The 12,349-nt window shown below is 38.9% G+C and overlaps 1 protein-coding gene across 2 annotated transcripts in view; it reads left to right on the top strand.

Annotated features, from left to right (window-relative positions):
• The window catches only part of LOC124798036 (integrin alpha-PS4-like), a 179,330-nt gene that overhangs the window by 79,226 nt on the left and 87,755 nt on the right, over positions 1-12,349 (top strand). For both annotated transcript variants that reach the window (XM_047261256.1, XM_047261255.1), the window contains exons 2-4: positions 9,462-9,592; positions 10,076-10,182; positions 11,124-11,253. In XM_047261256.1, the coding sequence (XP_047117212.1) occupies positions 9,462-9,592; positions 10,076-10,182; positions 11,124-11,253 (368 nt within the window). The remainder of the gene's footprint in view (positions 1-9,461; positions 9,593-10,075; positions 10,183-11,123; positions 11,254-12,349) is intronic.

Genomic DNA, 12,349 nt, shown 5'->3' with positions numbered 1-12,349 from the left:
AAACTAAGCCCGTTGGAGAACCAGGCTGGCGAAATTAAACGGGGCTCAGTCTGCTTAGAAATGGATCTGTTCGAAATCAAGTTATTATAACGTGTGTACTCTGCGCTTTGGTAACTGCGTTACACACACTTAGAGATATAGATGAGAAGCTTACGATACGAATCAAGTTTTAGCACAGCAACCATTAGGTAGAGTGCAAAGAAATAACAAAGAATAGAATAAGAAAACTACCTTCTATTTTATGCGTCTGGAAACTAAGTTTGTACAATTATAATATTAGTTAGTTCCGTAGCTTTAGTACGAGATAGTTATTGTTATTGATATTATTACAGTATATGTTTTCGTGGCTTTATTTTACTGAAATCCTCAATAGGGTCGTTGAAATCTGTTTGATTTGAAAGTTTTCTTTCAATTGATGAAATGGACAGATAGGCTATGCCTTTTTGATTCATCGTAGAGCGAAGATAGTTTTTTGTTAGTTTCAGTTTAGAAGAACTTGTCTTGCATGATGTAACTGACACACATATGATCCAGAAGTATTTAATTATGAGTGATGTACGGGGTAATGATTCCCTGAAGTCCAGTTCAATCACAAATTGAAGGATATCTTGGACTGTCCATCTAGCAGCAACATGATCATCCACACTTAAATACCTACACTTATCGGCTGCACGGGAGCTTATGATACCTTCTTATTTCTGGCAGTTTCTGCTCCTTACCAAACTCATCGTAAAATTCTACCAGATTCTCCAGTGATACAGCCAGAGCCTCATCAGAAGCTTCAAGCATAAATTTTATTTCAACGGTATGGAAAATTATGGTGATTTTTTCAGGGCCATGTATCATTTTGGCAAGTCTTGTATAAATCGATCTATGCATTCAAACATTGATCAACAAACTTCTTCCTGAATCAATGATCCAGCGTCATGAGACTTTGTTTTATTTACTTTTCATCGTCGTGGATTGTTGATGTCCATATTTTTTAGGGCCGAAAGTAACAGCATTGTCCATAATTGTGGGCCGTTCTGTCGCTGAAACCTCATTCAGAGTTTTTAATTTGCCGAGTCCTTAATCTAAAGTCATTTTGGGGATTGTAGATATTTTAGAATTGTTTCACCTCCTCCAGTACCGAGTGCCGAAAGTTAATACAGTTCAAAAACGTGAAAACATATATAGCTGGAAGCTGGAAGGAGTAAGCTTGCATGAATCTCGCATATGATCCAAAGTGCTCACAATTGTTCCCACATTTTCTTCACACTGTAATGAGCCCTGTAGCCAGTAGCAGACAATCGTTTCAGACTTTCTCCTGTTTTCACTACGAGTAATTCACATCTATATGTAAAATACGAGATGAATGAATGTAACTTATCTACAGTTATAAACAGGTGACGCTAGAGGGAACACATGTGAATGTATGAACTCCACAAAGATTTAAGGAATGAATGAATGATTAGCACCGGGACTGAACTGAGCTTTTGGATTGATTTCTCGAATTTTTCGTTGTACTCTCCAAATACAAGTGACACTGACGGGACGATATTATAACCTGAAGCCCTGCACAACGCAATATGCAGCCCTTCATTTTCCAGCAGCTGTTGATTATTTCTTGACGTATCATGCAGTTGATCTAGTTGAATTTTCATATTCATAAAATAAACAGTATAACCTATGAAAAAGTAATTTTTAGACTGTAATACTTTAGTTTTAAAAAAAAAATATATCACTGGTAAGCTTTTCACTGCACTTATGCACATATTTTTGAATTCTACTTATAGTACACTTGTGTGGATGGCTTAGGTGTCAAAGAACGTTTCACGTAAAATAATTGCGTCTAGCAGGCAACTGGTTACCATTTTACAGCTTTTAAGCTTCATGCAACGTTTTACAGAAATTCTGAACACACCCATTGACAACTGACAAACCATAATAAAAGGTAATTAGGTACCTATGTTTTATATTTTGCGCACGTGCTGTCTCTTATTTGCTGAACATGTTTTGACCTTGTTAGAGATTTGATTAAAAATGATATCGTCGTGGGGGATTGGGTACGGGGGCCAAATCCTGAGGTCCTCGAGATTCGGAACCCCCACAGGGTGAGAGGACCGTGGCGAGCCTCCCCCTATTTAGTCCGGCACGGTTGAAGCTGACAAATAACGTGACACAATCGCGATATCTCATCTATAGCGTAAATAATTTCTTTTGGAAGCGTGGCAGAGAAATCCGTCTATTTTTCTTGTGATGAGAGGATGCTCTCCCTAAACTCGTCGTGTGTTTAAAAACGTGGTTAGTATTACCGAACATTATCTTTGAAGCTGACAAGTAAAGCCTGAAAACTACGTGCAAGCACGGCCTCTCATTCAGCAAAAATGGATGAAATTAATCTCTAAAAACAGAATGTACGTGGACATATTTCGTCAAAATCTGGAGTAGAGCGTTTAGTGGTTTTCTGGGGTGCACTGCATTAGCAGGTATTATGTTCTACAGTAGCCAGTGCAGCTACGCAACGAGAAATAAACGAGTATCCATACGGTTCACTGTTGCCGCAACTTCTTCTATCGGTTGTTACGATTAGTGCACATTTCTTTTGTTGAAATGTCGAGGACGCTGTCTGGTGAAGTGTTGGCTTCGACATTTTAGTTAACTCGCAGCATTTACTTGACAAAATGTCTAATGTCACACTCTTCCGATTGTTATCATATCTGTTATAGCTTTAACCACACCATATAACAATTCGATGCTGGACGTCAGTTGCATGACAGATCAACTGAAAAAGATTGGCGTCTTTGCCATCAGTGTCTTGCGTTCTTCTCATTTTCATCTTAATGAATGCTAGGCTGGTTTTGCAACGAGGCTGATGAGAGAGTAATATGTTGGACATAGAAAACATACAAATCTGTGGAGACGAAACACAGTGACCCGAACGTGAAACAGTACAATGTGTGTGGATGGCAGATTTGCATTAAACCGGCGGATTACTAATTCTTACGCTTAATTACGTGAATGCTGTATACAAAAATTATGAAAACCTGATTTTCGGAGTGTCATTAATCTCTCGTAGTTACAGAAATCTGTGGTGAGTCTTCTCAGAAAGTGTAATGGAATCATACTCCTCTCGTTAGCGATCTGAGCTCCGTACGATGATACGCCGAGCCCAAAGTGCAGTATGGTCTCTATTGGAGGTAGCACCGTATGTCGACTTTCGTCTGGCTAGCTTCGTACGTAATGAGACTTTTACTACAATCAAAACCCCGTAGTACTCCGATGCGGATCGAGAAGTGTAGTTTCGGTATACGAAGTCGCGAGAATAAATCCCACCCTCCCACTGAAATTTGGAGTACAGAGCTTTAGTCATTACAGGATCCTGTCCGCCCCGGTAGCTGAGTGGTCAGCGTGACAGACTGTCAATCCTAAGGGCCCGGGTTCGATTCCCGGCTGGGTCGGAAATTTTCTCCGCTCAGGGACTGGGTGTTGTGTTGTCCTAATCATCATCATTTCATCCCCATCGACGCGCAGGTCGCCGAAGTGGCGTCAAATCGAAAGACCTGCACCAGGCGAACGGTCTACCCGACGGGAGGCCCTAGCCACACGACATTTCCATTTTTATTACAGGATCCTCATAAACTTCTATAAGTGATTTCTCGTGATAACCTAACCTAACCTAACCAGCGGCAGACCTGTCGTTTTGCCATTTGTATCACTTGTGTTATTCACAATGGTCAATGTTAAGGCTTTAGTAATTTCTGTATAACTTACTATTCCGTGGCAATTTTAAGGTCTCGCTTCCTCCCCTCACCCCCCTCCTCGATAAACTTCTGCGGTCGGACACGCTCACCATTTGAAGCCCAGCGGCAGCAGTCGGTGTCTTTCCTGTGTCGCTGCCACATCCTGTTTTTTTTGCAAACACGTCAGCAAGCATCGCTGACTTCGGTCTCAGGATGCCTACTGTGGTCAGTTTTCCCACGCACTGCACCCCGATATAACTTACAGCCGGACACCACTATAGGAGGATTACTTGGTACTTAAATTAGATTACTTCGTAATGATGTGGAACGTGGCAGGTTAATAAAAGGTGTCTATATACAAGATATTACATTACACAAAACATTACACGACACTTAATATTTTTAATTCTTTTTTTTGTGGGGGTTGGGGGAATTACCCACTTAGTATATGTCCAAAAATTCATCTAATGAGTAGAAGGAGTTGCCATTAAGAAATTCTTTTAGTTTCCTTTTAAATGGTGTATGGCTATCTGTCAGACTTTTGATGCTGTTAGGTAAATGACAAAAGACTTTTAGGCAGCATAATTTACCCCCTTCTGAGCCAAAGTTAGATTTAACCTTGTGCAGTGAAGATCATCCTTTCTCCTAGTGTTGTAGCCATGTACATTGCTATTACTTTTGAATTCGTTCGGATTGTTAATAACAAATTTCATAAGTGAATATATATATATTGTGAGGCTACAGTGAAGATTTCTAGCCCTTTAAATAAGTGTCTGCAGGATGATCTTGGATGAGTTCCAGCAATTATTCTGATTACACGCTTTTGTGCAATGAACACTCTTTTACTCAATGATGAGTTACCCCAGAATATGATGCCATACGAAAGCAGAGAATGAAAATAGGCGTGGTAACCTAATTTACTGAGATGTATATCGCCAAAATTTGCAATGACCCCAATAGCATAAGAAGCTGAACTCAAACGTTTCAGCATATCTTCAGTGTGTTTTTTCCAGTTCAGCCCCTTACCAATGCATACACCTAGAAATTTTGAATATTCTACCTTAGCTACCAATTTCTGATCGAAGGCTATATTTATCAGAAATCAGTAGCAAAGGGCCAACAGGGAATCTGCAACTGTAGTTACATAACAACGTAAAGACACGACCAAGGAATTGCAATGTCTTCCACATTTTTCCCCTTACACACTGACACACAAAAACGAACTTTCTACAAATCCAAAATCATTCAATGAAAATATTTTACTGGCGTAAATCGGACTGTTAAAACTTATCCTATTGACAAATAGTAGTGCAACTTAACACCAGTGAGCTAAAACTTATCGAGCACCTGCATAATAGCATGCCAGTCCACCTTTAGAACACAATACCGGTACGCTACCGATTCTGCGTGGCATGGATCGAAAAATCCTTAATAGGTTTCCAGAGGTAAGTGACACCAGACCTCCATGCTTAAGTAACGCAATTTACGTAAATTAATGGTTGATAGTTTGTGGGCGCGGAGCTGGCTCCAGGTTTGTTCCATGTATGTTCCATCAGATTCATTCCACGATAATCTGGTGGCCAACATGTCAACATGGGCTCACTACCATGATCTTCAAAGCACTTTAGGACGTTGTGAAATGGATAGTTGGCGTCACCATTGGGGAAGATGTCGAGCATGATGGGATGCAGGTGTCCCACAACAATGTTCACGTGGTCCACTGTCATCATTGGACCTTCGATCACGACCACAGGTACCATGGGAGCAAAGGTGACTGACCCCCCTAGCACAACAATGGCCACACTGGCCCTCGTCTGTGACGTGGTGCATGTTTCCAGCAGCCATTTACCAGGATGATCCTATATCTGGGCACCACGGATTTGATGTAACAAGAAACATAGTCAATCTGACCAGGTTCACGTGCCGCTATTGAGTCATAGTCCAGACTCAATGATCCCACGCCCATTTCAATTGTTATTGATGATCTCATTGAGTCAACACGAGAACACATTGGTTTCATCTACTGTGGAGCCCCACATTCAGGAATGTGCAATGACAGTGTGCTCTGAAACTCATACAGTATACCTGTACCAGTGTTGTACTCCATCATCATATCTGCCACAGATTACCACATATCCTGCTTTACAGAGCGGGCAAGCCTCTGACCTCCACACTCTGTGTTGAGATGTGTATGTCCAACACCTTGTTGCCTACTCATCGTTTCACCAATGTTCAAGTACTTTCTATAGATGTTCAGGATAGCAGCTCGCAAACAGCTGACCAGCTTCACTGTTTTTGAGATGCTTGTTCCCAGGCACAAAGCCATAACAGACTTTCCTTGTCGAAGTTGTTTATGTCCCTGGATTACCTAACTGTGGGCTGTATCACTGCATGGATGATTCCTGATTCATCCATGTTATGCTTCTATACTTTCCTCACTGTGTCATGCGACTACAATGCCACCAGGTGGCATTTAGACTTACAGTGGACACTGGTCATAATAATGTGGCTCATCAATGTATACCTGTCTAGAAAGGAAGCCCATTGTAGGTCACATGGTGGGATGAAAGAAGGTTGAAAATAAAGGGACACTTATTTAGCTTCGGTGCCAACATGCAGTAGTTTTCGAGAAAAGGCAGTCAAAGTTTAGACGCCACTTGATTAGTCCTCTCTCACATTGTGCCTTGAAGTGAGTTGGTAGCATAATTACTAGACCACAGAATTAAACTTTTGCACACCGTGTTCAAATCCAGTCTTTTATCCTTTTTCCCTCTTTTGTCATCACAGAAGTATGTACATAAATATTTTTGGTGACACTGTGAAATGCTCATACAATGGAATCATTGATAAAAGAAATGAGAATTTCATATCATATTAAAAATAGATTTTATTATTGCAAATTTTACATAATTAATGATAACTGAAAATTGACCTGTAGCATTTCGTGTTCTGCTCTCATTTTTGCTTTCATTCTTCAACAGAATCATGTGCCCTCCATGGCCATATCTATCACAAGAACATTCAACATATAAAAATTTGGAGCAACACAAGCAATGTGGGAAGGCACATATGCCACAGTCATATTTATTAGTATGGATACCATTAGGGAAGCATCCTTGTTAACATAGCTAAATACCCTTAATTTGGCAGTCATTTTGTGGCAAATCAAGTGTATCAAATCATTTGCTTAGAAGCTGGAGCCTGCAATTGATTATGGACCAAACCCTGTATTTTAATTTGCATCACTTATACTTGTGGTTTCCCTTCACTGTGTGATGAAAATAAGTCTCTACTGGAATCAGTGAATGTCAATCTTCACCTGTCAGTAAAAGCATATGTTTTACAATTAACATAAAGGCATACACTTTGACAGAATTACTTTTACTAAAAACATCAATATTCCCATTTCATTAACAATCAGCCAGTTGCATAAGGAGTGATTGCTTTGCCCACCCAGATGTCAATAATATAGAAATAAGGCTGCATTTTTGTGTAAGGTCACAAACTTAGTCCTAAACCGATGATAGGTGCTCTCCTGATGTTGTGGTGTTGCAGGTACACATTCTGTTGCCATTTCACTAATTGGTTTACATCTTGTTGGAGTCATGGACTAAATTTCCCACTGACGTATTGGAGACAAAAAAAAGAAACATTGGTAACAGTTTCCTGGAAAGTGTTAATCTGAGTGAGTTGTGATGATAAAAACTGATTTTAATAAGAATTGAAATGCTTACCTCTTTTGTCAATAATTCCATTGTATTTCAAGATGTCACAAAACATAATGATGTCACATTCTTTCATGACAACAAAAGAGAGAGAAAAACAACAATATAACATTGGATATGAATGTGGGATACAAGACTGCGAAGCTCTGCTGTTAGCTACTTCACTACCACCTCAATCGGTTATGTGCCATGCCAGAGGACAGATGAAGTCATGTCAAAGCTTTGACCATTATTTTTCAGAAACTATTTAGTGTTGGCACCTAACCCAAAAAGGTGTTCTTTATTTTCACCCTTCTTTCATCCTGCTTAGTTTTGACTGTATCAGAGAGTGACCTTTAGTGGATTATGTGAGCGATCTAGCAGGTAGGGAAATTTTTGTGTTGCTGATGACAATGAGGGAGAAGGAAGTGGATGGCATCTGATATTAGAAAGTAAGCTATTAACAGAGTAGTACCAAAGAGTCCATCAAATCCTACTAGTCAGTAAAACTAAATTCTGTATGCCATTGTTGACCGGGATACCCCACAGATGCCTGTCATAAGAAAGAGTGGTGTGTTGTACATATACTTGTAGAATATAGGTGGTTGTAATGGATGTGTGTAAAGCATAGTGTTATGTTTGTGTTGAATGACGATGATGAGAGAAGGGGGAGGTTTGGTGCCAGCACATAGCCTGTTCCTCTCAAATAGCACCAAGGGGGCAGCCAATGGACAGATCATCATCAATGGTGAACATGTCCTCACTTCATGAGACACATTGGAGAGATTTGAAATTTAATCTAGTCTTTACACGACTGATTATTAGACACCTTACACCACCAGACGTCCTCCCAATGCCTGCCAAATACTGGCAGTAAAAATTTCAACCACCACCAGGATTCAAACTGGCTTACCTTTGAAGTGAGTGGCACTGTGCACATATGTGTGTTAGAGGCTCTGGCTATGGAGGTGGGTCAGTTAGAATTAACAGGAGTCTGCTACCCTCAGCCTTCATGAAACTGTGGAGGGATTCAAGACTTACGATGTTGACTCTCAGACTGGTGATTAAAAACTGTACATTCCCACTGGACATATATTGGTTATCAAAATTTCTTCCACTACCAATATTTGAACCAGTCATTTCTAGCCAAGGACAATATTTATTGAATACTGTGTCTGATCACATTATAAATGCTTGCAGTAGTGTTAATATCCTAATAATGTGGGCACTAGGTTAACAACTTAAATTCATCAACATGTTCCTCAGACCAGTGGAGTGTAATACTGGCATTTCAGCATGGACAGTTACCCTAGTGGGAATTGTCATGTTTGAGAGAGAGTGCCATGTATGGAGGCAGAGATGTCAGCCACGATGTGTTTAAGTGTTATGTCTGCCCTCACTCCACACAGTAAAATGATACACGTACATGCATTTCATAATGATTTTCAGAGTATAGATATAGATAATATGCTTTCATTTGTCCATCATGCATATAGGGCTGTGAGTCTGCTTGCTTAGTAAGACGAAGTGTGACCATAGTGGTGTCACTATAGCTTTCAAAACAAATCAGAGTGGACAGGTTAATTCTTAACAGACCATATCATACATGTTTTATCATTGCAACTGAATATGTTTGGGATGCTGTGAAGAGGTATGTACCCCTTTTATGTTGCTCGGACAGGTCTCTGTTGAGCTGAGGATTGTCACTGAGTAATCATGGATAAGCATGACTGCACACTGGCTCCGTGGTGTGACAAGTTGGTGCTATTAACACAAGATTGTTGCTACACATTACCAATGATATTTTTCTAATTCAATTGCTCATTGATAAAACATGTCCTGCTCCCTTTACTTAATGAGCAACTATCTTTTTACATCACATTTTCTCCTTATTTTTCATATCCCTTCATTGCCTAGCACGTAACAGAGCACACAGTACATTTAACCAATTTATGCATGTACTATACACTTTCTAAAGGCTGACTCGTCTGTAGGTTCTTATCCACATGAAATGAATAAATATATATCTTTTCAGGGTTGTAGTTGGTGCACCCAGAGCCAATTCAACGTATCCAGCTCATGCAAGCATCCACCAGCCAGGTGTAGTCTATCAATGTGCAGTCCTAGGCAGCAAGGATTGCATACGCCTCTCACTTGATCCTACAGGTGAGTTACTTCATTAATTTAGTTACATCATGCTCTGCACATACTATATTTTACAAACTGTACATATTACTGGTGAATGGAACTGTAAAGAAAGAGTAACATTGAAGAATACCTTTGGATTCACCTGAGGAAATACATTATGTAGTGATCAGAGACATTGGAAAAAAAAGATCTGTTTTCTGAAGATAAACTAAACCAAAATATTTAGTATATAATTTGAAGTATTTGCATATTTATCTTGTGATTCTATTCAGTAGTGATTGCACGATACCATTCTTAAAATACTACTTAAAAAATAGATATAAATATTGATACCTACATAAAAAATGTTACTTTTCTTATATAGTAATCACAAACAGAACCTGAATTATGAAGAGTATTATACTGTTGTATATTACATATGTATCAAGTGGTATGATAAAACACAACACTCCAGCTAAGAGTATTAATCCCTATAACCATCCTTGTCTAATTTTTTAACAGGAAATGTGGAGCAGAGATTGGGTGATGGATTTGATGTCAAGCATCACAAAGACGATATGTGGCTTGGTGGTTCCCTTGATGTCCAACAGAATGGACCAGGCATTGTGGTATGTGCTATATTGCTCACAAAATGTAAATGTGCTATGAAGAACCGCAAAGACTATTTGCAAAATTAACTGAATTGTTTGGTTTATGATAAAAAATCTATTACACATAATTCTCCATGTTCAGATGACACTACTGTGTCACTAAAATCCAAAATTATTTTCAATTACGTGGGAAGTAAAATGTCAGCAATTTCACCAATCATTTTCACTCCAGTAAGAGAGCAACAATTTCGAACCTTGACAAAATGCAGTATGCTACCAAGTGTTAAATATTTCTTCTTCTTTTTCCTGATCTTTACCCCAAACCTTCACAGGTTCTGCGTGTTAATACTGGATTTGGCAGTGTGAGTGGTGGAGGGTGGACTTCCTGTTGCCACCACTACTCATCCCCCTCCCCTTCCCCAGAAATTATGTAACCAGTATGTCTGCATCTCATGTTATCCTATGCCTAGTGTTATCCCATGTGAAAGTGTGTGAATGTTTTCCATATGTATGTGAATCATGTAACTGAGGAGGGTCATAGGTATCAGCTCAGAATTCAGCTAGCTGGATGTGGGACACCAACTTCTGTTATTAATCTTTGGTTGGTCTCAGTCCTGGGATGACATATCTCCCTGAATCCCAGAAACTGCATGCTAATGTGTGCTGCTGTTTGGATAGGTTGCACACCAAATATGTGCTATGCTGCTTTTTGATAAATATTAGTCATTTGTAATGATACAAACTGAAACTACACAGCACAGTTTCAGTTACAGATGTTAGTTGATAAAAAAGCCCTACAGATAAAATTTTGTTAAGACTTATACAAATTAAGCAATTAAATATGATGTACGCAATATTACTAAATAAAATATTGTGATCTAAATGACAAAAGCCTAATTTTTAAGAGATTTTATACTATTATGCAGTTTTAGACATAGCAATTATTGTTTTGTTTACAGGCTTGTGGAAGCCGATGGATAAATCAGTTCTATACAGGTTACTACCTCATCAATGGAATTTGTTATTTTCTAAAAGACACACAGCAAGCAGATTCAAAGGTCCAGAAAATAATGCCACTTATTCAGAGAAGTAAGTTTCTGTAGTCTTACTGATGATTTCCAATTCTGTTTATATGACTTATCCATCTCAGCAATTTTTCTCTTTAATAATTTTCTTTATTTTACAGCAAGATGCATTTTTGTTCTCTATTTACAATGGTTTGTATGACATGTATTTAAGAACCCACATATATTTGTGGATGCATGTGCACAATTAACCGTGTGTGTGTGTATGTATGGCTCTGAGCACTATGGAACTCAACTTCTGAGGTCATTAGTCCCCTAGAACTTAGAACTAGTTAAACCTAACGAACCTAAGGACATCACAAACATCCATGCCCGAGGTAGGATTCGAACCTGCGACCGTAGCGGTCTTGCGGTTCCAGACTGCAGCGCCTTTAACCGCACGGCCACTTCGGCTGGCTGTGTATGTATGGACAAAGTTTAGATTAATTGTTAGAAGTTAACAAACAAACATGGTTTGAAGAAGATTCTTATGTTTCGATGAAATAACTCTATTTTTCAACGTATGTACTGAATATTTTTGAAATTCAATCTATAGTGAGTTTTCCATTTCATTGAAGAAATGAAGTAATTTAGACTAGTAGCATGATTTCAAGAATTTATGTTTGATGATGGGCAAAGGTATCTCAGAGTGCACTGCAGGTGACAGTCAAACTGACATTATCATAGGGACAGTTATTCTTTTGTATTATGCAGAATGTGACACCCAGGTTTACCTGCTTTAATGTCATCTTTACTGAATGGCTTTTTAATAATAACTAATATCTCCTGCTGTGCCCCAGTTTTTAGGGTCATTTATGAGTATCACAAAAGACAGATGTCATCTTGACCTGCTGCCACATGCAGATCTCCTACACTGTTTAGATTTGGTGGTCTGGGGTATTCCCATTCCAAACACATTTTTTTTTAAATTCCATGTTGCAGAATAACATAAGGATATCAGAAGCTACTATCATAGGGAATAAAAGAGAATTATTAAAATGGACATAAAAGAACAATAACTGAAAGTAGTATATGAGTTCTAGACCATATAAATTTACTCTCATATAATAGTATAAAAGTAATTACTTTCTAAATCCCACTGTTCATCCACTTACATTACC

This window comes from Schistocerca piceifrons, chromosome 5 (assembly GCF_021461385.2).
Source record: "Schistocerca piceifrons isolate TAMUIC-IGC-003096 chromosome 5, iqSchPice1.1, whole genome shotgun sequence".
Taxonomy (NCBI): domain Eukaryota; kingdom Metazoa; phylum Arthropoda; class Insecta; order Orthoptera; family Acrididae; genus Schistocerca; species Schistocerca piceifrons.
Note: the sequence above shows the minus strand (reverse complement) of the source record. Positions and strands in the feature narration are given on the sequence as shown.